Below are 25,520 nucleotides of genomic sequence, written 5' to 3' on the forward strand. Positions count from 1 at the left end.
CAGCTCTCTTCCCCCCCTTTCTGTGTTTCTTTCTTTCAGAGCGCCGCGACCCCTCACACCCCCCCCCCCCAGCAGTGTTTTCAGGACCATGCTGTCTCTGAGGGAGGACGACGCCTCGTTGTTCCGGAGATGCCAGTGAGCAGGCCGCCCTGTCGCAGGTTGTGCTTTCTGCAGGGTTGTTCTGTGCCGTGCGAGAGCGGGGGCGGTGAGGCAGCTGGGAGCCTCTCGTCATGGCTTCACACTTTCCCTCCTCTTGCACGTCAGAGTTATTCCGAGTCTTTTGCGTGTGGGTCATGTGCTCCGGCGCCTCTCACGCGCGATAAAACACCACAGCCTCTTAAGCTCGCAGGGATGAGAGAGAGAGAGAGATTTTCTCCCTAGGAGGTGCTAAGTGAGCTCTGTCAATGGTACAGTTAGCTTCAAAGGACGCAGGAAATTGTCTCTTCTTTCATTGAAGTGGATCTGTATTGAAGTGCATCCTGGAGAGAGGTGATTTGTTTGCGACTCTCTGGTGGGATACTGGAGGTAACTAAACTGCTTTGCTTGCTTCTGTAGACACTGAACCATGGGAAATGTAGAGAGCCAGAATGGGGACCACGCTTTCTACGGAGGAGGTGAGGGCCATCTGTCCCGCAAGCACATGTCGCGGTCCCTCCGCATCTCCAGCAAGCAGTCCCGGCGGTCGCGGCACGCGTCTTCGGGCAAGGCCGAGCACAGGAACTCCGAGACCAGCACGCGCTCCAGCAGCACCCCCAGCATCCCCCAGTCCCTGGCCGAGAACGGGCTGGAGCCCTTCAACGAGGCCGGCATCCTGGGGGACTTCGGCAGCCCCATCTGGGTGGACAGCGTGGCCATGAACCTGCGGCCTGTGTCCTTCCATGACAACCTGGCTGGCGCCCCCGCGGACGCGGCGCTGACGCCGACCCCCGGGGCGCGGGAGGGGCCGGAGGAGACGCTTTACGCGGACGACGTCACGTACCTGCAGAGGATGAGCGACGGGCCGCGGGAGGGCAGCAGCTTCAAGAAGAAGAGGTCCAAGTCTGCGGACATGTGGCGTGAGGACAGCCTGGAGTTCTCCCTGTCCGACCTCAGCCAGGAGCACCTCACCAGCACCGAGGAGATCATCGACACGGCGGACGAGAAGGACTTTGCTGAGTGTGACGGGCAGCTGCAGTCCAGCCCGCAGGGGATGGAGCCGCTGGACTCCGGAAACAGGGCCAACTCCCTGGACGAGCTCTGCAGCCAGAAGAGCCCTGCTCTCAGAGCGCCGCGCAACCGATTTGCCAAGTACTGCCGCGAGGGTGACAGGGCCGCCGGCGAGGACCACGATAACATGCTGTCCCCATCGGAGGACGACGGGAACGGGTATGGCGCCTACACCCTGCCTTGCCGCCGCTCCCACTGCCTGTCAGAGGGTCTGCCGAGCCAGCAGGTGGCGCTGTGCCCGAGTATGCAGGGCCGAAGGGCACAGACCACTCATGTAAGTCTCCGGGTTTTGCCATAGTCATAAGAACTCTGCACTGCTTGAAAACATGTCACCCAAATGCCTCCTTAACCTCTGTTTTAACTGATTGATTTCTAGTCTGAAAAACAGGGGCACGCATAAATTATTTGTGTTTTTGTTTGTTATTTACATTTATTCATTTGGCAGACGCTTTTATCCAAAGCAACTTACATAGGTTACAGTTCTTTACAATGTTATCCATTTATACAGCTGGATATTTACTGAGGCAACTGTGGGTTAAGTACCTTGCCCAAGGGTACAGCAGCAGTGCCCCAGTGGGGATCAAACTGGCAACCTTTCGGTTATGAGTCCTGCTCCTTAACCACTACGCTACACTGCTGCCCATGTTATTCCTGCCCTTGTGGAGATTTAACAATGCTGCACGCATGAGTAATGTGATTTGAAGTGTTTTTGCCTGTTCACGGATCCTCAATGCAGCGGGGGCGTAGGAAGTAAAGCTTCCACGTAGACCTACATTTCATTTCTCCTCCTGTGCCCAGCGAGTCTCTCTGTTCCTGAATTATACGGCTCAGAGCCCTTGAATATATAAACCCTGCAACACTTCTTAATGTATTCGGGGCGTGCTCATACATCACAGGCCTCTGTTTACAAAAAAGAGAATATTCCTCATTTCAGTTTCATAATGTCTACATCGTGTCTTTGCCTTCTCCTCTGTGCAATTAAAAGGTAAAAGTGAACATTTTCAAACTGCAGGCAAGTGATAAAGAGTCCATTGGATCTCCTGCTCGATGATACTGACTTCTAAGTGTGCTGTGGTTCGGAAAATTCTATTTCTTTTTATGTGTGCTATTCATCAGAAATGCCTTGCTGTTTTATAGTGAGCTCAGCTTTGGGTAGGTTTAACAGTGAGTCAGGCAGGGTTGTGATACAGCTCCTTCACGTGGGGGTTCTGTCACAGACGCTGACCTGATCTTACGGCCAGGGGCTCTAATATCCCATCATCCCCTGCCCAAGAGGCACTTGTGTCAGGGAGATTGTTTCGCTCCCTGTGATGACGCTGCGATCCCAGTGCTGAGACATATAGAACAATCACTCTTATAACTGCATCTGGCGCAAGAAAAGCCCCTGTGTCCGTGTCACGCCACCCTCAGAAGTATCACTTCAGCCTCAGCTGCAGCAAAACAATGCTGCGTGCATTCTCAGAATGAGGGGGAGATGTGTTATTGGTAATGAGGGGGCCTGAAAGAGGAAGGCTTGTCTGTGTGAGGAGAGAGCGACACCCAAGCGTCTCGTGTTTGCAGGATGTGACAGAGGGCAGCGAGTATGAGGACAGCGGTATCGACGGGGTAGCAGCGGAGCCGGAGCACCAGTCGCGTCGCTGCAAGGCCATGTCGGCCTCCTTCTCCGTGTACTCGGCGGCGGGCAGCAGCATGTTCGCCGGCAGCGACAGCGGCAGCAGCAGCAACGGCTGCGGCGCCGGGACTGACGGGGCCGTGCAAGGGGTGTACGAGAACTTCCGGCAGGAGCTGGAGATGAGCTCGTGCCCAGTGACAGAGTGCCAGGAGGAGGCGGGCTCGGCCGCCAGCGACGAGCGGAGTGGCGGTACGCTAGGCTCCGCCTATCAGTCGGACCCGCTGCTCGGCGTGACGGCCCAGGGCACGGTGCGCAAGGCCGGCGAGCTCGCCGTCAAGAACTTCCTGGTGCACAAGAAGAACAAGAAGGTGGAGCCCGCCACGCGGCGCAAGTGGAAACGCTACTGGGTGTCTCTGAAAGGTGAGCATCATCCTAGCCCTCTACATGATATCTTTCACTACCCATTGCTTTTGATTGGGCTCGTTGATGAATTGTACAACTCCCTCCTCTGATGAGCACCAACAAATTAACGTTACATTCTGAAGCTTTGTAATATGCTTTGTGATAGTTGTACATTATAAGGTTGCTGTACGTACATGAAAAGCAATTTGTATTCAATTTCTTCTTCCTAATCAATCAAAATCTTGTTTGTGCTGGTGTCAATTTTAATTGTATTCTGCACTCTTTAAATATTATCCGTTAGTAACATCTATAATGTTTCACCCTCCTCCTCTGCCCAAACTGTAATCTAGTTAATCCAAATCTCTAGACCTTGTGATGTCAATTATATCTAATATGACTTGACCTGGTTTAAAATCAAATCAATGTTCCACTGACACATTTCCTTAAGAATTCTTGGCTACACTTCTAAGTTTGGTCAGTGGAGAGCAAAATTAATTTGACAGGCTAAGATTCCCCCACTCTGATTTTTATTCTTTTTTTCTGTAGGACTATGACACAAGGGAGTTTTGTAATGTAGATTACTTACTCTTTGCTCTGCTTTTAGAAAAAAATAAAACCACACACACACACACACACACACACATGCAGTTCAGAAATAACTCTTCTTCAAAACTGATGTGGCTCTCCTAATTACTCTGACTGATTCCAGTGCGTAATATCCTCCTCGTAGGTTGTACCCTGTTTTTCTATGAGACGGATGGACGCTCTGGGATTGACCACAACAGCATCCCCAAGCATGCAGTGTGGGCAGAGAACAGCATCGTCCAGGCCGTCCCAGAACATCCTAAGAAGGACTTTGTGTTCTGCCTCAGCAACTCCCTGGGGGACGCCTTCCTTTTCCAGGTGAGTAACCATTGTTTTATGTCCAGATGTCAATCATTTCAGCTTCACTATTCTGCTGTCTTTCCTGTAATGCCACTGCTGAGCTGATAATATTGGTGTCCCCCTTTGAGACTGTTAAACAAATTTTTACCTCCTTTCATGCCAGAGATAAGAATAGTTCTGTTGAGTCAGGGCTTTTTTTATCAGCTACATGGGATGAGCGCAATTTGCGTATTCTACCATCTTAAAGTGATAATGCCTCTTGGCCAGAAAGTAAAATGCCACTATTTCACGTGTTGATAACCAAACATGCATTACATATTCTAATACAAATATATCAGCATCCGTAGGGTAGTAGGTAGTTATTTATGCCCACTTCATACATTTGTCGACCTCCGCCCTCGGTCCCCAGACGTCCAGTCAGACGGAGCTCGAGAACTGGATCACGGCGCTCCACTCGGCCTGCGCGGCAGCCGTTGCCCGCCAGCACCACCGCGATGACACCGTGCGCCTGCTGCGCTCCGAGATCAAGAAGCTGGAGCAGAAGATGGACATGGACGAGAAGATGAAGAAGATGGGTGAGATGCAGCTCTCCTCCGTCACTGACGCCAAGAAGAGGAAGACCATTCTGGAGCAGGTGGGGCTTCGAAGGGCCTGGCGTTTCTGTTCCATTCTGACTCTCAAAAGCGCAAATGCAGTTCCACAATTTGGACGTTACCGTGGGTGAACACTCATGACATTACTCGCGGTGAACACACACATACACGATGAGCTGAGATAACCTGATAACGTGGGATTGCTTAAACACTTGCTAATTCACACGGTTTAAATTTTGGTTGGAAATCCATGGAAATCTGAATCAGAGTGCAGCCTCTGTCATTTTCTGCATTGCCAGCTTACACGAAACACGAATAATAGCTATTGTTATTCTGATAATTGCTTTAAAAGCTCACATTTTAGCTCCAGAGTTTTAACATACACGGGCAATTGAGAAGCCTTTGTTCATGCTGGGAGGTATGGTGTGTGTGGAGCTGTGTCAGGTGTGGCTTTGTGCGAGGCTGAGAGGTAGTGGGGGGGTTACTCTTAGGGACCATGGCCTCCCAGCCCTCCAAATGAAGCAGTTCATCCTGCTGCCCCCCTCTGCCCTTTCTCAAAAAATACCACAGACCCGTTTATGGGGGTGGGGGGCATCTGAATAAAAAAATCGAAATGCCTCCCCTCCTTATCTCATGATTACTGCCGACTGGGGACTCGCTCTGCGACAAAACACCACATACCCCTTGTGAAACCTGAAACAAGGTGTGTCCTGCTTGGAATCAAAGGACCCCCTTTGACACACAAGAAGGTATTGTTGTCGAACAGTGCTGGAAAACCCTGCAATGTCAATCCTCGCAAGCCACACTGCTCTGAAACTACTTTGATGTGCATTCAACAAATAATATGTGCTCTCTCCCATCTGTCTGTCTGTCTGTGTTTAAGATTAAGAAAAGATTTATTTCTTTTTGTCTGAGCAGATCTTCCTCTGGGAGCAGAATCTGGAACAGTTTCACATGGACTGGTTCCGGTTCCGCTGTTACCTGGCCAGCCTCCAGGGCGGTGAGCTGCCCAACCCCAAGCGTCTCCTGGCCTTCGCCTCCCGTCCCACCAAGCTGGCGATGGGCCGCCTGGGCATCTTCTCCGTGTCCTCCTTCCATGCGCTGGTAACTGTCTGCCACCCCGTCTGCATCTGTGTGTGCTTGGCCTGTGGTGGGTGGATGGGGCGGGGGTGGTAAGAGAGTGGTACAGGGGGGTGGTGGGAGGGCGGGACAGGGTGCTTTGGTACTAGACTGAGAGCTGTGTGCGTTGAGGAAATTAAATTTCAGAGTTCTCATGAAAGGGGAATGGTATTCTTTCATTTTCTCTAAGGAGGAGGAGCTGCTTGTAACACACACACCTACACACACACACATACAAAATACACATAGAGGCATACAGTCACAGAGAAAGAGGTCAAATAGAGCACAGTGGATTTCTGAAGGTGGAGAAATAACCCAGCCTTAATGGACTGGCTCAGATTTATCCACCCCCATGTTCAACAATGCAGACATTTTTATTGCATTACAACCGTTCCATGTTCTTGTCATGGAACGCACAGCATGGGGTAACACCCTGACAGGAATGTCTCTCGCTGACTACATTGCGTAACAGCATCTGTCACCTGTCACAGCCACCTGCGAGCGTGCAGGAAAGAAGACGGAGAGCACATCTCTTTCAGCACCCTTCACTCTGGACTTTGCAGCTAATTGATTTGTGCTTAGAAAATGCTGAAAGCTTCAGAAGTGGTGAGCGGTGCTTTAATTCCGAGCGCAGAACCGACAGATCAATACTCTCCCCGCTCCCAGGTCGCCCTGCAGGCGGTTTCCCACGTACGCTTTGAGTGCAGCTCTCATCTCGCCCTGCTTTCTCCTAGAAATAAAAAAAAAAAACAGAGAAGAACCTGAAAAAGGCCATTAGTGCACTGTCTAAGAGAGGGGACCTAAGGAGAAAGAAGTTTAAAAAAAAGTTAGATGGCATAAGTTTGTGATGCAGTGTAGTCACGAAAGAGTTCATACTGGTAAAAGGTATATACAGTTTGAGTTATCAGAGGGAATATTCTTTTCTTTATTCTCTAAGGTGAAGTAGCCTAGAAATGCCAGATTACATTACTATCAGCCTGAGCATAAGGAGGGGTGCCAATGACACTATCGCTGAATGTTGCTTCACGTATATACAGTATATAGAGCTATAAATATTTTATTTCATTGTGATGTATAACCAGTAAGGACATCAACTCCAGGAAAAATGTTCACAAACACAAAAAAGGAAATGAATACTGTTTCTTTACCATTTGTCTGTGTACATTGCTCCAGACCCGTATTAGACCAAAACTTTGTTCTGGAAATTATTATTTATAAACACAGTGCCATTCTTGGTTTCTGTGCTAGATAGAAATGGCCTAACAAGCAAACGCAGCCTCTAATTGCATGAGGTTTGCTATTTTGGATGAGTGGGCGGGTCAGTGTTTAGATTCGGTTCCAGACGTAGGCTGGACGTTTGATGGTTTGCTCTGTGGGTCCCCTGCAGGACTCCAGTGTGTCTGTGATCGCAGGGTGGGGGCTACCGTGAGGGTGTGGCTCCCAGGGCGGGGCCGCTCCACGGTCTCTGATCTGACGGCGGTCTCTGCTGATGTCTCTGCCGCAGGTGGCGGCGCGTACGGAGAGCGGGGTCAGGCGGCGGACTCAGGCCATGTCCAGGTCCTCCAGCAAGCGCAAGAGCAGGTTCTCTTCCCTCTGGGGTCTGGACACTACCTCAAAGAAGAAGACGAAAGACCGACCCAGCATCAACCAGGTTTGGGTCTTCAACTTGGTTTCACAAGGACAAATGGAAGAAAAATGTGTTAAAGAATGATTAGACTGATGTGATACCCTTGAACATAACAGACAGACTTGGAGACATTGTAGCAATTATTTTTCACTACTGTTAATCATTACTATAAGTAGATTGTGAGCCTTGATTTGGCTCCAAGTATTCCCTCTGTACCCCAGACACCAGGAAGCATCAGTGAATTCTGTGTGTCCCTCTAGGTGTTTGCTGATGGTGAGGAGCCGTTGAGGAAGTCCCTGGAAGGCATGTTCGAGGACAGCTCCAGGGACAGTGTGGTAAGATCTGAGATCCCTTAATCTGCGCGTTTCTGGCAGCGAACCGCTGGCATAAAGCTGCCCTCAACCTTATGATGGATCTGGATTCAAACTGAAGCTGAAATGACGGAAATGGTGGCGCATCTGGCTCCTAGTGCGGTTGGGGGCCGCGACGCCAAAGGCACATGGGCAGGGTGGCAAAGCAGGCAAAGCGAACCTGTGCTCTTGTGGAGCAGACGCGGCTGCGATGGGGGTGGGTCAGAGGCAGATGGAGGGGCGGGGCTGCAGAGGGGGGGTGCATGCTGATCCCACGGTTTGCCTCTGCATGTGTGGGCCCCCCCTCTGCAGGCCTGTACTCCAGACGTGCCTGGGCACGGTCGCACAAGATGGAGGTCGCTGCCATGCGGTCACACCGCGTAACTTAGCAGCACGGCCAAGGAGGGTCGTGGAGACAGGGAGAGTGGTGGCGTGACTGAGAACATGCTGTAAAGGTACTCACCTGCTGATAATGGTGTTCTGGCATTTCTGTGATTAACGATGCAATTGACAAACAAACCTGTTCCCCCATCGCTTTGGACCAGAGTGAGCTGCAAAAAAAAATGGATTGCGTGAGCTCAACAGTCAGCAAGGCCAGAATTTAGAAAATGCAAAGAATTCATCAAGAATGTCATTGCATTTGGAATCCTCTCCTTCTCATATTGATTGGGCAACATATATTAGATATACAAGATGTAATCAGAATTTTTGTCATCTAGGCCTTTCTCTGGTGTTGTCAGTTTGGACCAGTCTGTGTAATTATCATAACAAAAAAATAATGCAGAGATAAAAAATTGCAACAAAACTAAAATGGTGTGAAAACTTCTTCTGTGTTAACAGTCTTTACAGTTTCGCTCACCATTTTGGTGAGCCAGAAAGCCTCATCACCATTTTGCACCTTATGAAGAAGAACATCACAGATATAACCACTATACTGCAAAACTGTTTGTCTTCACAGAAGGAGAAGGAGGGGTCTGTGAAAAGCATTCCGCACCACAATGCAGACAGTGACATCTGGGTTCCTGACTACCTCACGCCTTCCTGGGTCTGTCTGCCCAATGACCAGCCGGTGCTGGCCATTATCCAGCCAGGGGAGACTGCACTTGACACCCTGGAGAGTGTCTGTAAGGTAAGAAATCAGAAGCGGGCATCACTCTCCCTAATAGTCTAGAACTGTCATTTCACACACCTGCCAGCGGCAGCCATGAATCTAGTCCCCATTATGCCTGTTGACTTTTTTTAAATGAATTATGTGCATGGTTTTGTGTCCGACATTCTTTTTTCCTCTGTAGAGCTTTGCTGATTAGATAACACCCAAAAGAACAGCATTTCAGACTCAACTGTGGTCTTCCCAGACTGGAAGTTCATGTCCTTGTACTCTTTGGCAGATGCTCAGTGCAGTGAAAGTCTTTTTTTATCGTGGTTGCTAAATATTTATTATATTCCTTACCATTTTAGTGCAATCTCATGTCTATCCTCCTTTCACTAATGTGTGTTGCCTTCATGGTTTCTTACCGTCTCTTCATCCTTGTCTCTGGGGTTGTCACCACTCCCTTTTCTGTATTTAACCCCCTCCTCACCTGCTGCCTCCCACAGACTTATAAAAAGGAACAAAAACAGAACTGGGCAAGGCGAATCCTTTTGTTTTGTTGAATGTGCTGGTCGGCTGATTTTCGGAAGCGATGCATTGCGGAGTTAAGCTTGCGTAACCCTCCCGCAGCGTGTGCGATATCTGGACTTCCATCGCAGTGTTTTGTTCTGGTATGACAGAGAGCTTGGAGGCCTGCAGATCATTATCTCACGTTTCTGTTGTGCCGAAACTAAAAACAAGCTCCCTAGAGGCCTGCTCTGGGATGGTGCAGGAACCCCACAGTCAGAGGGAGTCAACCGTCATAACACGCGACAGAGAGGATGAGTTTGATAATTATGCTGTCATAAATAACATAAAACACCAACCGGCAAATGCGGCTCTTCCCTCTTGTGCACCTCTGTTTCCAGTAGCCAAGGGGATCTGTGTGTCTTTGACGTTCTGCAGCACACTTTCAGTCTTGCGGTTTGTGTAAAATTCCTCAGGCTTTGTAAAGCATAGAAATCCACCCTCCAGCTCTCTCCTGGAACTCACGCATCTGCACTGACCCAAGCCTCATATAAGTGCTTTAGAGGGAACTGGAGCGGCAAATCAGCGTTTCCATGCCATGAAATCAGAGTTACTAACGTGCCATTTCATTTCTTTCTCAACATCATTAATCGTATCATTTATTTATCATTTAAGTTCTTTTTATTTCTTTTGCATCACATTTTTTCCCTCTTTTTTCCCCTCTCTCATTGTTTGATTCTTCCATTTATTTGACTTTGGCATCCCAGATAAGACTTGAAAATCTGGAATGATAATCTTCTTCGAACTGATGATCATATTATCAAGCAGCGTGAACTTTATTGCAGGTTTTTTGGAATTCTTCAGATAAAGACTTTACACACTTCAGGTGAAAGTTTTATGCCACACTCTTTAGTCCATAACTGACCTGGACATTTTCCAACCTGGAATGAAGTCTTGATTTGCTTGATATTTGATTTTATATTCTGGTCAGCTATTTACTGTTCTTTTTACCATCTCCTAAATACCTGTGTTGTGTTTCACAGCTTAAAACCCTCACACATGCGCTCAACCTCTACGCAGTCTGTAGTGGAAAGAACAACAATTTATATTGGACTAACCCTCTGTGTGCTAATTCCCACTGTTCTTCGAATTACTGAGACAAACAGAGTTTAGAATTCGGAATACCCAACAGTCTTGCATGAGAATTCATTAGCTAGTTGAAACAATCATCCTTTTCATCTGTCCACATGAAACATTTTGCAGGCTCATCAGCTTGATCCCAGGAAGCACTACCTTCGCCTAAAATTTCTAAAGGAGAACCAAGTGCAATTCTACATCCCCAGTCCAGAGGAGGAGGTGTGCGACTTGGTGAGTGTGGACTGCGCCAACCAGCTTTTTTTCCTTAGAAGACAAGATCACAGGCTGTTTTGGAACCCTGCTGAGCTTCTCAGCTGTGCCGCACACTTCCATACCTCCGTCAAATGTTTCCATTTCAGATTCCGTGGATGATTTAGGACTAGGTTTAGCACAACGCCTTGGATGCACATTGCAATATGGATAACATCCCTAGCGATGAAGAGAAGCTATATGCCATAAATTATTCATTTGACAGTGCTTATACATGTTGAAAGGTACTCGACAAGGTCTCCCTGGTGTACTGTTGTGCGTTTTTTAGAGCAGACCAGAGCATTTCCAGAGTTTCCATTTCCCCCAAAATTTGATTTCTCCCTCATCTGTTCCGTTCAGCCTCCGTATAGTGATGGCACCTTTCAGAAAAATTAATTTTACAAAGAATAATAATTCTCTTCTGCAGCATCTTCTGCTTTAGATATACATTTATTTCCTCAGACTGGAATGTTAAACGATGAAAGCATGGTTGGTTTCTGTTCACTCATGCAAAGATTAGTCAAAACTGTGTGTTTCAGCGGTTCAGCAGATAATGGGATTAATAAAAACCTAATGTCTTTGCAGCTGTTCAAGGAGATAGAAATTTGCTCCAAAACAACAAAGCTCATCCAGTTCGACCGAGATGAATCCTGCACCATTGGTTATGGTAAGTTCCTCGCAGCCAGTGACAGGATGGGACAAGACTGAAAATAAATGGCATGAAATGCTGCTTCAGTATCCCCAATGCAGACATCACGCTGCTGTCTTTATTTCAATATCCAGTTTTCTCAATGTTAAAATGGCGATGAAATTTAAAAAGTGGATTATTGCCGCCAGTAAATTTTTATGACTCAAAAATGGCACCCCCACCCCTTCTCTCTCTCTTTTCTGCCCTCTCCTCTTCTCTCTAGGTTTCTCAGTCACTGTGATAGAGGAGGACAACATTCAACAGCTACACATCTCTCATGTTAAGGAAGGGGGACTAGCCTTTGCCAAAGGTAAATGTGTGTGTGTGTGTGTGTGTGTGTGTGTGTGTGTGTGTGTGTGTGTGTGTGTGTGTTTCCGTGTTTGTTCATTTTCAGACCATGCATATTTTTCAGCTACCATCAGGCATTCTGTAAAAACACAAGATGGTGGTCAAATGCATAACACTAGAATTAATCAAGATAATTCATGCAAAAATTCATTCTGACTAATGCATTAAATTTAAAATGCCTGTAGTAACCTGGGGGAGGTTACTGTGACACTGTAACTGAAAAAAGCCTCGTGGCCAGAGTTGGTGAAAAAAAGCAGAATAAAGAGACATGGACAACCTCTAAATGGGCCTACAGTTCATAATAATTGTCCCTCATTCACGTGATTTATTCAGCCTGAAAATATAGGGTATCCTTTCATGCTGCAGTCACTTTCTTTAAGCCATATCCTGTTAAAGATTAATGGAAACCAGCTTTTGTTCAGGTGCATTCTCTAGTGGAGCTCTGGGGTGTGCTTTGTAATCCAGGGCAATGGTGAACTCGTACTACTAAGAGCTCTTCTCTATGACATCACTAATGTTGCTAGTGCCGGGGGCTGGGGCTCCTTGTCCAATGGGAGTCCTCTGCTACTGCTGACATTTCAGATGGCAGAGACAACTGGGTCACATCTCAGGGCTCTGAGAGTTTGTTCATGCATGCGTGCATACACACACAGGGACACATGCGCACACATGCGCACATACACGCACGCATACACGCACACAAACGCGCGCACACACACAAACACACACACACACACACACAGACACACACAATGAGTCATAAAAGGAGGAAAACAGAGATGATTCAACACACTCATGCACTCATGTACAAAGAGGAAGAACGGGAGTACACTGATGAATCCACACGCACCCACACAAGCGTAAAATACACACACATGCAAGCATACACATGAAGATAGAGAGGAGTGATGAATCCACAGATGCATGTGCCCACCCATGCATGCACGCGTGCACACACACACACGTACACAAATCCACAAAAATTCACATGATTTATAGATCTTCTTGCTGCTACAAACTGACTGTTGGAGTATGGGTGAGATGGTTAAGGGCTGTCCATCATTGACAGGATTGTTATGTCTGAAATGCTTTCGAAACACCTTGCCAAATATTTTTGTGCAGGTCATTCAGGTGAGCCAGATGTCCATCAAAGGTCATCCTAGTTAATACAAGAAGACCGTTAATGAGATAATGGGTGTTAACTGAAACATTAATAAGGTGCTAATTGGTAATTAGATGAGAAGGTGCTTCAGGTGCTCAAGTGCAGGTTGGTTGGTGTCCATATGGAAAGCTTGGTGGGGGAAGAGAAGAAAAGAGTACACCTTGGCTTTTAAAGACAAATTCTCAATGGACGTCAGTGTTCGAAAACAAACGCCCATATAACTCTATGTACGCTGAAGGATGAACCCTGCATCTCCCACTGTGATCTACTGTAGGTCTGCAGGCAGGGGATGAGATCCTGCAGCTCAACGGGAAGGACGCGGCCAGTCTGAATGTCTCGGACATGAGGGCGGCGTTCTCCCAGCCTTCCCTGTGCCTGACCGTCAGTGCAGCACCCGCCGTGGACCCACAGCGGCTGTGCCAGCTGCCCCCGCGCCGGCCCGAGGGGGAGGAAGACCTCTGCACCGACATCTTCTCCCAGAGCCAGGGTGAGTCAGTCAGAGACCCGGAATCGCTGACACGACACCCTTAAAGGGGGGCGTTATAGCAAGGCGGTTCTTCGATTCATTTATGAATGCACACACACACACAAAGAGGGAGAGGTAGGAGAAAACAGCGATGAATAAATACTCGCACACACACACACACACACACACACACACACACACGCACACAGTCATTAGGGTGCACTCAGTGGTTGTACATTATTACTTTCCTTTGCATAGCTTACATCTGGCTGGGTTGCCTGGAGCCACTGAAGTTTCATTGAATTTTTGCCTTATAGTCGGCCCATATCATCTTCAGTGTCAGCAATCACTCTTATTGATGGTGAATACTTCTTCTTTGACAGCATGTACAATTCTGTGTGTGTTGAGCATTTTTAATTAATATCACACCTTAATTTCAGTCTTGTAAGTGGATGACTCAACGGCCACCTACTAACATGGAACATTGTTGATTATTGGTCCTGCTAAAGTGGATAGAGTTATGCTAACGTCAATACAGCAGGAAGGTCCCACCCCAGATTCAAACTTGAAACTCGCAGTGTGCAAAGTCCAAAGTGCATACCTTTGCCCCACATCCTCCTGTACAGTGTAGGCACTACAGGATTATGCAACCCTGGTCATGGAGTGTGGCAGTGTCTGCAGGCCTTTGTTCTAGCAAAGAATTTCTCCACCTGACTCAACCAGCCATTGCTCTGATTGAACTGACATAACATCCATCCTTAGTATGTCTGGTATGAAGAAGGTTTGAAAAACCTGCTGGATTGTGGCCTACCAGGGCTGGTGTTGAGTCAGCAGTCCCACGTTCGACAGCACAAAAGGACCAATAGTCAGCTTTAGTTTTACGTTCTCCCAAAGCATTACCTCAGTGTCTTCACCTCTGGCAAATGGTTAATGCGGCTGGCTGCTGATTTTTAGATGGGACATCTGCTGTTGTGCAGAATCTCATCTCTCGTCCTGTGTGGTCTTGCAGAAGACATCCTGGATGACGGGACAGCGCAGGCACTGCAGAGCCCTGGGGACAGCGTGGACGACGAAGCTGAGATCTTCAGTGAGACAGAGGAGGGCAGGAAGGTAAAGACAGACCTTAAGGTTAAACAGACGGCGTGCACAGAGAAATGGAAGCCTCACGTATCACTGTTACCATGTTGCCGTATTAAGTATCATTTGTAATCGATTTTTGTATTTCACACCCATAAGTCGGCGACTTTATGGTCTTACTGGTGGGACAGTGATCGGGTTTCCCGGGTGGGTTTCATGGATCCAGTTTCAGTTGGATTGAAGAGGTCTGTCTGGGATGTTATCAGTGGTTTCTGTACTTCTACTCGTTTTAGGAGTAAATTGTTGCACATGGTACCTTTGTTCAGCCTGTCTTCTAAGTTTTCTAACTAATATTGAGCAACAGTATGGTAAATGCCTCTCAGCCCTAGCTCTTTCAGCCTGTAAACATGACCTCATTCAGGGCAGGCGTGTCATGTGTCACCGCTTTGTAAATTGTCAGAAAATGGAAAGTGATACTCGTTGCGAAGCAGAAGTTCTCTGTGTGATGGCAATGACCTTTAATTTAAGGGCATCTGATGAGCTGCTTCAGAAGAGGTAGCAGATGTGAGGATCTGTCAGCCCTTTTATCAGAACCTGACCCCCCTCCAGCCATCCCTCCTACAGAGAGAACTGCGGGGGGGGGGCGTCTGTGCCTGTGTGGGCACATGACTGTGTGGGCATATGACTGATGGGTAGTGACCCCCGACAGTTCCGTGCCTGCTGTGGGGCTGTAATTTGGAGTGTGCTCAGCAAAGATAGGCCATGGGGGATCACCAGAGCACCCGGCAACACCGCGCCAATCCAGGCCCCCCCTGTAAATGTAATCCATACATCAGTGTTTGCTGCTACACTAACTGGGAGTTTACAGGGAGAACAAAATTTACAGGGAGAACAAAGAAGGATGTCAAAGGCTGGAAGGTGCAGTAGAAAAACAGGCGAGATGTTTTTTCACCAAAAATGTTGCTGTAGCCAGTGCCTTACAAGGCCAGAGCAGATTAGATTAGATTGGAGCATTCCAGTCTCAGATCTGAGATCCACCATGTGCTGCTACACCTGTATGTGAGATGCCTTCTCCCGGATTAAAACCCAGCTACGGAAGTAGTCTGGCAGAATGTCGCGTTTGCGCAAAGCAGAGCCAAATGAGCAGACAGCGACAGTGACGTTCCCTCTCATTAAACTCAATTCTGGTTTTCTGATCTTTGCCAGCATTGATTAGCATGCGTCTCGGCAGCCCTCCGGAGGGGGTCACGGGCACGGGGGAGTGGTTGTTCAAGGCTTGTCATTTCAATTTCCACAAACTGGTGGATTGATGCTGGGAAGTAGAAACAGATCTCTGTTTTACAGTCTTTGGATCATGAACATGAAGTGGTTGAGATATAGAGTAATGACTACAGAATCTGTTCTCTGTAAAATAATAATGTGACTATCTTTGATGCAATAATCTATTGTTTATTATCCATCCATCCATCTATCTAGTGTAGCATAGTTTTAAGGAGCAGGGTTGCTGGTCCAATTCTCCACTGGGGCACTGCTGCTGTACCCTTGGGCAAGGCACTTAATCCACAATTACCTCAGTAAATGTCCAGCTGTATAAATAGATAATGTGTATAAATTGTCACCTATAGAAGTCACTCTGGAAAGGGGCGTCTGCTAAATGATAATAATAATTTCATGTAATGCAAGGTGTATATATATATATATATATATATATATATATATATATATATATATATATATATATATATATGCGTTTTATTATTCTTTTAGGTATTTTCAAAGTCAGTATGTATGTCAAAACAAAACCAGGGTTTGGTTTGGCAGCTAAGAAGGCAAACAAGAAGTAGATGGTCTGTCCATGTCTGATTTATCAGTGTTTAATTTATCCAACCAGTTTGCGCTAGTTAATTTTTTCAGAGGTTAATCCTTGATGTGCTTCCAAATGTATTGTCCTGAACCTTTCCATGAGGCGCAGATGTGCTGCCGTTCCCCTTTGCCTTTGGCCAGATTTTACCCCTCAGAGTGTCACCGCAGTGTCCCCACACTTCCATGCCCTTGTGTCTCGCACTTTCTCTGCCAACTTCCTGTTCTTAAAAAAAAAAAAAAAAAAAACATCTGAATAATTAGCGTCTCTCGTTGGTCATCTCCCTGACAAGCCATCTGCTGCAGAGTCCAAATTTATTCCGAATCATTTCTCATTATTCAGCCTGCGGGAGAGCAACAATGTGGACACACAGTTGTGTATTTACATTTCCTCACCGCGGGTCTTCGCTCTTCAACGCGAGTCCGCGAGAAGCCTGTTCTCGTTTGACCTTTTAAAACCCAGTCTGCCTTTTCTCCCTCCGCTCTAATTATGAGAGGGAACATCACGTCTAACTGTGTCACAGCTCACTGGGTTGAATTCACTTGTAAGCCTTTTTGTAAACTCTTGGTGACATACCCTGGTTCTCTGATTTATAAACTAGCTGGTGCGCTGGAGCCGGGTAGTTGACTGGAGACACTTCAGCTGCATCCTGCTTTCGTCCTGTCTCCCGGTTTAGAGCCCTGTCACACGGTACATCTGTCTGCCAGACTGCAACTGAGGAGGGGAGAGTAATTATCTGATTTTGAAGGGAATGAAAGGGAGACGGACGCTCCTTTTTAATTATCTTTGCATCCTAATTGCTTGATTATGTGCGATGATTGAGATTGCTTAGCGCACATGAATTATGGTCTGAGCTGCTGGGGAAAAAATAGAGGGACATGAAACTAATGTAAATGCTGAAAAAAAGATTTTTTTTAGCCTACAGAGAAGGGGGGGGGGACAACGGCCAATAAGGTTATAGTACTGGAGCCAAGGCTTTGAAAGAGAGAGAATGTGATTATCTGGGAATTTCACTCTGCCTGTCACAGTGAACACGACGCTGTCACAGTCTTCACAGACAATCATCGCAAAGATGGTGAGCCCTTTGCACTGGAGTAGACAGAGGATGGATATGTTTGTATGGATCCTTGTCTTTCTTTTTCTTTCACACTTGGCTTGTTGTTGCTGCATTGCACCACTAGGAGGCGAAATAGAGCGTGACCAAGCAGTGTTGTGGAATGTTCAGCAGGCTGGATTTGTAGAACTAGAGCGCTGAATAAAACTTCAATATTAAAGCACATATGTTCCAGCTAATCTAACTTAAAGTTGTGTAAGCTTTGTAACTACTTACAGGATTTGCCTTTGAGTATATATTAAAAGTGTTTGAAAATTAAATGGTATTGCAGTGTGCATGTAAGAACAAAAAGCGTTGCATTTCGAAAACGTTGTCCCTAATTTAAAAGTACTTTATTTTCTGTATCTTTGGCAACTGCTACTAAATGTTGTCATATTTTCCATGTTGTTGATTCAAACATGTACCTCTTTAAAATAACTCTAAGCTGGGATTTACAGTTTGATATGAGAATACAGCTTGAGTTTTTACCTTTAGTATTGTTTAGATTTTTTCCCTGCTGTGGTAAAGGCATTTTACTGTTCTATAGACATGCTTTTTTTCTGCTACTGGGACTAGGACTTCACAGAACCAAATCAAGATTTAGATGGTGGGGTATTCTTTTATAATGCGTATTGCTGACTGTGTCTGAATTGTACTCATACAAGGGTTATACAAGGGTTTGCATTTCTAGAGTCTTTGAGGTTTTAAGATGCAATGCATTGTTGTCAGAGTGCTTGGTTCCGCGGCAAAATTGCTGACATGGTGACACTGCCACAGAGACACATCGCTCTCAAGTAACCACTGTAGGTTTGTCCCCGTGTTGTCCAGAGACACGTGCTGTGACAGAGGAAGTGATCGGGGACACCACAATGATGTGCCCGCTTGTGTGGCGTTGATAATGTGCCAGCTCATTTCCAGAAGAGGAAACGTTGCCCTTCCTGTCTCTGAAGACAGAAACGGCTGGAAGGCTTTCCCCCTGATAAACTGAGAGTGACAGTGCACGCTTGCTGAACTGTGCCATTCAAGCAGATGTCGCGGTAGAGGGTGGGAGCAGTTCCGCGTGTGTGCGTGTGTGAGGGCATACCTGCAGCGCCGGGTGAGAGCCAGCGCGTGGCCCGCCTGGTTTCAGATCCACATGCCAGTCTTGGCGCAGAGGAAAGGTGGGTGCGTGCCTCACCTTGCACCTGTCTCGGCTTGTCTCCGGCGGAGCGCTGAATTTCTGAGTGGAAAAGTCATCGCAGCTGAGAGCGCGAAGATTCCTGTCTTGGTGCAGTTTGCTAAAGAACAGGTTTTGACTCGCTACCCCCACCCTTGCAAAGTGAGAGGTGTGACTAGAGCAGGACTCACTCTCCTTGGGAGCATGGAAGAAAGTATGCCTGTCCTTACTTCTGCACTTTCAAAAAATGCAAAACATCAAGCCTTCAGTCAGTTTCAGCCAGTTTCTGGAGAGGTGAGTTGCAGCATACTGCTTAGTTCTCTCTTGTTTTATTAAGTTGTATTTTATAAATGTAGCTGTCTGATCATTCTGCTTCTGGCTTTTGTTCTTATCCCTGTGTCCGTCAGACTGATGGCACATTTGTTCTCATGGATACTTCACTGCCTTCTTGAACTTTCCAGCGAAGTTGCATTACTATTTACAGCTAAAGTGCAGATTTGTATCTGCAGCGAGGTGATTATGTAAAAGGGGCGGGTGTGTTCGGGGGGCATTTGAAAGGCAGTTCATGAGTCAACAATTAAGCAAATGCGCATTCACCGCACAAATGCATTTTGATGTCTTGAGCAGTTGAAATATTTACCCTGTGTTTGTTTGCTGGACCTCTTTTGAATGGGGTATCCCCCGCTATTTCTCCATATTGAAACACCGATACCATTCCCAGAGCTGCGGGCCTCTTTCATGTCCAGGTGTTGGCCTGTCATGGCAGGATGGAAACGGTCACATGCTTCTGTTTGTGAAAGTCTCTGCAAGACTTCTGTGGGTTGTTCCTTTCAGTTCCTGGGTGTGTAACAATGTAGCCTCCCTTCCGCTTCATACCGGAGAGAGGTCGTGCAGGGGTGCTGTTATCAGAGCCAGCTCTTACTCACATGCCTCTGCAGCTGCAGTCACCCAATGTAACCTTGCGCTCAGTGTCCTGCAGCCACTGGTGTGGCCTTTGACTGTGGCCCCAGCAAAGGCTCTTACGTTGTCCTCTTCAGCTCAGGTCCTGACTGGCTGTGTTTCTCTTCCTCTGTGGCGCTTTTCGCACAGTCAGCCCTGCTCCGCGTGAACCACGGCGAGGAGGCGAGTGACATGGCTCTGACAGCTCCGACTGCCGCCCCCGTCCCCAGCCCTCCCTCCTTTCCTGTTCCTTTTGTCTTTCCTGGCGTCTCCGTCTTGCGGACGCAGTAGCTGTTGCTGTTATTGTTCCTTGTTTACAGTACCGCCTCTGCTCGGCTCGACTGGATCCTCAGACTGCCCACCAGCGCGTGCCTAGGCGGCCGTCAGAGGGAGAGCACTCCTCAGATAATTCACTGGAGTTACATCTGACGGCAGCAGGAGGAGGAGGAGGAGGAGTGGAGCACTGTGGAAGTGCTGGTGGGTGAGGAGAAGCTCGCCCACTTGGCCGGCTCCATTCCTTCCCCTTTCTCTCCGGGCGCCGTGTCGCCTCTGTTTTTAGACGAGGCGTAGCCTAGCGCTCTCACTGAGGCGTGGTACCGAGCGTGTGCAGAGCGGTGCCGCGGGTTTGACAGGAGCGGCGGGGCTCGGACCCGGGAGGACGGGAGATCAGATCCGCTCGACCTTCTCGGGCCTGCGAGCGTCCACTCCCACCATGTCTGTCCTGAAGAGGGGCAGGCAGAGCAAGCGCTCGTGCGACTCCATCTATGACATGCTGCATCTGGTGAGCTCCGCTTTCTGCTGGTGGTGGGGGGGGGGGGGGGGGGGTGGGGGTACTGTTTGCTTTGCTCTTGTCACGCAGGTGAGTCATCTCCTAGCCGCTGTTATTTCAAAGACGTGCCGGTCTGACCGCTACGCCGAGTGGCGGGGCGTTTTTTTTGTCCGCTCCTCATCGTTTTTCCTCCTGACAGAGACCTGCTGTCACACCTTGAGCCGGCTGGCTGGGCTCGTTACGGGCAGCTGTGACACGCGTCAGTGCTCAGCCTGGCTCTGTCAGCGGCGTCCCTGTGACAGAGACGAATCTCCTTAGTGGCAGTCCAGCTGCCGTCTCTCTCTCGCTTTGTCCTCATTAATTTGCTTCACCTTGGCATACGTTTCTAATCGGCCCTGTCACAGGCCGACAAAGAATCTGTGTCTGTGTCCGGGCGTATCTGTATGTGTGTGTATGTGAGAGTAAGACCGTCTCAGGTGTGGCAGCAGTGGGTAAAGGAGTAGAGTGTGCTGAATGGGAGACAGGATGTTGGACTAGTCTGCATTCAGGTGGAGTGGTTCCAATTGTGGAAACATTTAGTGATCCCTCAAGGTGAAATTGAAGTGGAAATTGACCATTTGACTGGGGTCATTCATTTCTGTCGTGGAATCACCTTACCCCATTCCTGGTTTGTAGTAATGATCAGTTAGATGTGTATTCATAACAGCGATAAAACAGGTCAGACAGCCATTTACCATTTAGTTTTTTAACAACCCCAGCAAAGGTATTATGTATCCATTGCTTTTGTTGGAATTTGATTGAAATGTTTAGAATAATGAATCTATGAATTTAAAGTGACACTAGGCAAATCATGTTTTTGAACAAAATAATCACGTATTTTAATTTCCCCCATCATTTTAACGGTGGGAGAATCTTAAGTGACAGAGTTGTATGGTGATTTGTTCGTTAGAAACCAAGGTTGTGTTAGACAGAGACTGAAAACTGGTTAAGATGCCTCTAGGGAAAATAAGCAGTTTGTGCCACAATTCACCTCAATTCATCAGCCAGAAATTTGTTAACCACACAAAGAAAGCATAATGGCAACTGAAAAAAAAATTATTCATGATGAATAGAAAGAATGAAATGTCCCAGCCATGTCAATATGACCTTTATTATGCCCCGTTTAGACACCGTGAAAAATAATGGTTTTGTGGAGGGCTAGAATTTGACTTGTCTCACTTCCGATGTCAGGAAACCTAATATTACTGCTACATTTCTGTCCTTGGAGAAGTGTTGGCTATTTTGCTCTTTGCTCATGAAAAATGGTTTTTGGAATTGGCCAAAGATGGCCAAAAAATGGTTTCTTTCATTTTCTGCTTCTCATGGCTGAGCAGTGGATATCTTTGCCTTATCTTCCCATTTCAGCTGGGGAACATGCAGCCCTCTCTAATATATTTCCTTTTTTGTGGAGGACATGAATTTTCTCACAGTGCTTTTGCAAAGCTCTGAAACCTTGTCTTTAATCCATTTGGCCTAGTTAAGCCCCGTGGAGTTTGCTGGGATTGGATCACCCCCCTCCCTTTTTTATTCATAGTTATTCCCCTCTTTGAGCTATGAAGCTCCTATTAACAGTGGGAGAGCCTGCAAAGAGTGTCCTGACCCTTTGTGAGTTTTATGCAAGTTTTGCATAGTTGGTGAAGACGTTTTGAAGAAGACAGTGATTTAAAAAGACAGCATTCTCAATGTCTGTGTGAGCGTGCATGTGTGTTTTTAATATCACCCAACATACATTGAGAAGGACCCTTCTGCCCATTAGAAAGAGTTGGGAGGTTATTGCAGTGAAGGTTCATCTTGGCTTGATTTATTCCACATGCAAAGGGTAAAGAGTCTGTGATTGTCTGATAATCCCATCCCTTGTGGCATCCCTCAGCAGAGACGCCTGCATTGTGCTCTGTCTCACCCTTCATGCTCGGTTGAGGTGGATTCACTGCGGGCTCTCCAGTTACATCACAGGCCCTGTTTACATCACACGGCTCCTCCACAGCTTGCGGGTGATGTGCTGCTTGGTGCAGTCAGGTCTCTGAACCGAGACAAGGCAACGCTCAGCCCCACACAGAGCTCTATTTATATTCCTGTTTGGAGGACTCACATCGCTCTGTTGATCTGTATTTTTTATTTTTTCCAGCTGCCCTTTAAAAAATCTCCCATGAATCTCCATGGGGCTCTGGACCATTTCTGCCCCTTGAGAGCTGTGATGAGCACTACAGCTGAGATATCCGTTCTGCAGTTGGAGACAGACACAGAAGGAGCAGAATGTTCAAAGATGATGACTTACAGAGAAATTCTCTGAAGTTCCTTCACCGACAGATCGTTTTTTGGTATAAGACACAGAGAAAATCAAAATGCCAGGAAAAAATTAGTCAACATGGGGAAAGCTGGAAAATGATTCCCTCACCTCGTCTTAAGCAATCAAGTTACACTCTTGGAAAATAATTGGATACTAAAAATTAATTTCATGCTAAATAATTAGCATGTGAACGAACACCATGATTACGGGAAGGTGGAAGAAACTGATTTAAAATGATTATGTGATTGGCTTGATCTTGACTTTAGGATTAAAACATGCACATGTACGTACATATGTCTGTGTGTGTGTGTGAGTGTACGTGTGCGTGTGTGGTGTGTGTGGGGATGTAGAGACCAGATGGGATTATGATGAAAGGAAATGAGAGGATGTGCACAGCACAAAAGCCTAGACTGACTGGAGCAATTCTAGAGAGCTGACAGTGGGAGAACAGAGCTGAGAGCTGTTCTCTGGCCTACAAAAGTTCCTCTATTAATAGTGTCTGAGCCCACACCATGTTACAGTGGGCCTTCAGTTCCAGGACCTACAGTATATGTGCTGTATCTTCCTCATGTGGTAGGTGGTTCAAAAAGTAGCATTTGTGTTTCTGGAAAACAACAAAAGTGCAGACGGAGAGAAGCGATGTTCTTGCACTTGTGATTTTTCAAACGTTGTCACATCGTAGATCACCTCATTGTAGATCACCTCTGCATTTGCCTTGGCTGTGGAAATCGTATTGTGCCGAAGGTGGGCTGGCAACGCGGCAAAGATGTAAATGAGCAATAACCAGCCCTCTGCCAAGTATCCTCTCCGCCAGGTCTGTAAATACTGATGCTGAACCTGCTGTGGTGGGGGCAAGGAAACTTTACTTTTAAAGCTTTGGTTTGACCATGGAGGCGTCAGGAGGGCTGCTGTTGAAGTGGGCGTGTGGCTTGTATAACCTGCAATGCAGTATTTCCCCCCCTGCCTGTAGTTCCGGGTGCCAAGTTATAGACAGTGAACAACCTTCCAGCAGAGCGAACCCAGCCAACGCACCATAGCATTCATTCCCCTGGTAATGTCTGCTTACCCATGGAAAGATGTCTCACATGTTCTTTTGATTTGGGATGAGTTGGAAAGATGCAACACTATAGCACCCAGCAGACAGAGGGAGAAATTGAGATCCAGGCAGAGAGAGGAGATAGAAAGTCAGGGAATGCAGAGAGAGACTTATGATGGAAGCTGGAAATAGCTCAAATGAGAGTGCACAACTTTTTAGAGCTGCGTCTCTCTCCCTCTTTGTCTCTCTGTCACGTTGAACTCATGCAGCCCAATTTAGCCGCAAGAGGAGCTTTGTCATTATAATTGCCAGTTTAGTTTGTGTAGAAAGAGCTTCAGAGGATTTTTGCATAGGAGGTGGACAGATATAGCGGTGAACAGAAGCTGACTAACTAGTCGCTGATTCAGCAGTTGAATATGCCTGCAAGAGCATAGTTCAAGTCAGTGGTATTCATCTTTGCCTTTCTCTCTCTCTCCTTCAGAGCACGGAGCAGGTGGCCTCCTTCTGCCGCAGTCTCCATGACATGAATCCCTCGGAGAGCGCCTCCTCGCCCAGCCCGGACTCGCCTGGCCCGCCGCCGCCCACCACCCCACGCCAGCTCACCGACGCAGACAAGCTCCGCAAAGTCATCAGCGAGCTCGTGGAGACGGAGAGGACCTATGTCAAAGTCAGTCCCAGAGGGCGCCCCGCCACCTGTCTATCTCACCTGTCCGTCTTGCCTGTCCCCCTCTTACATCTCATACTTGCATATCCACTTCACGGGTCCCTTTGCTAAGGCATAGAGTGATTTCCTTTGCCTTGCAGGAGCATGTATTTTCCACAGACAGCTACGCTCTGAAACAGCATGAAAATATGCATGAGCAAATTCTAAGAAAGAACAACTAAGAAAAAAGTTGGGGGCAAACGTTGACAACTTTGATGCTTAGTGCTTGACAACAGGCAAAGGCAGCTGCTTCAGCAGTGCTTTTCGTGACAGAACGCAGCTGAGATGGTGTCAGCCCAGTGCACCCTACTGAACACTGGCCTTTGCTTGTCTTCCAGGATCTCAACTGCCTTATTGAGAGGTACTTAACGCCCCTGCAGAAGGAGAGCTTCCTCACCCAGGATGAGGTACGTCAATGTCACTTCTAATGTTCCTCTCAGTAACAGTGGAGGAAGTGGAGTGTTGGTCCTTGTCGGCGAGATGCTCTTTGGGTAGCGGCGGAGTGAGAAAAGAGGCGTGTGGGAGTACAGAGGGGGATGAAAGCACAAGGCCGTTTCAGTGATGGAGCTCGTCTATAGGGCTGACGGAAAGCACTCCTGCAGAAGCGCTCTACACCCACTCCCTCATTGTGCCTTTTACTTGAGCCTTTCAAAGAAAAATGAAAAAAAGAGATGTTGCCAAGTGGTCTATGTCAGGAGTTTCAACTGAAAGCGCAAGAGTTCATGTTATACTGACAACCAATCTCCAGTGTAAATATTTCATTCGTTTAAGTGCATCTCATCTGTGGGTATGTTACATATGGCCAGCAATGCACAGAAGCATGTGGAATATATAGCCCTGTGTTGAGGTCGGCGTCATCGATGAGTGGCAGTGGGAAACTGAGAGCAGGGCTAAATGTGTCTCGTACTGTTTTCAGCTGGATGTGCTGTTTGGGAACTTGCCGGAGATGGTCGAATTCCAGGTGGAATTTCTCAAGACACTGGAGGATGGAACACGACTGGTTCCAGATTTGGAAACGCTTGAGAGAGTGGATCAGTTTAAGGTAGAATATTCTTTTGCAACCTGAAACAGTTAAAATGGAACAATTTCAAGAAAGACACATTTCAACCAGGGTCAGTG

At 47.3% G+C, this 25,520-nt stretch overlaps 1 protein-coding gene across 4 annotated transcripts in view; it reads left to right on the forward strand.

The window, feature by feature from the left end:
- Positions 1 to 25,520, forward strand: part of tiam1a (TIAM Rac1 associated GEF 1a) — a 47,379-nt gene that overhangs the window by 15,633 nt on the left and 6,226 nt on the right. Inside the window, exons 2-19 of one of the 4 annotated variants that reach the window (XM_036524179.1) lie at positions 40 to 135; positions 556 to 1,480; positions 2,767 to 3,238; positions 3,951 to 4,123; positions 4,515 to 4,739; positions 5,617 to 5,802; positions 7,322 to 7,468; positions 7,705 to 7,779; positions 8,753 to 8,923; positions 10,655 to 10,759; positions 11,363 to 11,444; positions 11,689 to 11,775; positions 13,250 to 13,462; positions 14,451 to 14,551; positions 20,295 to 20,348; positions 24,180 to 24,365; positions 24,740 to 24,808; positions 25,318 to 25,443. In XM_036524179.1, the coding sequence (XP_036380072.1) occupies positions 566 to 1,480; positions 2,767 to 3,238; positions 3,951 to 4,123; positions 4,515 to 4,739; positions 5,617 to 5,802; positions 7,322 to 7,468; positions 7,705 to 7,779; positions 8,753 to 8,923; positions 10,655 to 10,759; positions 11,363 to 11,444; positions 11,689 to 11,775; positions 13,250 to 13,462; positions 14,451 to 14,551; positions 20,295 to 20,348; positions 24,180 to 24,365; positions 24,740 to 24,808; positions 25,318 to 25,443 (3,387 nt within the window). In that variant the 5' untranslated portion in view covers positions 40 to 135; positions 556 to 565. Of the gene's footprint in view, positions 1 to 39; positions 159 to 555; positions 1,481 to 2,766; positions 3,239 to 3,950; positions 4,124 to 4,514; positions 4,740 to 5,616; positions 5,803 to 7,321; positions 7,469 to 7,704; positions 7,780 to 8,752; positions 8,924 to 10,654; positions 10,760 to 11,362; positions 11,445 to 11,688; positions 11,776 to 13,249; positions 13,463 to 14,450; positions 14,552 to 18,826; positions 18,923 to 20,294; positions 20,349 to 24,179; positions 24,366 to 24,739; positions 24,809 to 25,317; positions 25,444 to 25,520 lie in introns of those variants that run through there. The other 3 variants (XM_036524177.1, XM_036524176.1, XM_036524178.1) reach the window with 3 other exon arrangements.

The sequence above is a fragment of the Megalops cyprinoides genome, chromosome 3, assembly GCF_013368585.1.
Source record: "Megalops cyprinoides isolate fMegCyp1 chromosome 3, fMegCyp1.pri, whole genome shotgun sequence".
Taxonomy (NCBI): domain Eukaryota; kingdom Metazoa; phylum Chordata; class Actinopteri; order Elopiformes; family Megalopidae; genus Megalops; species Megalops cyprinoides.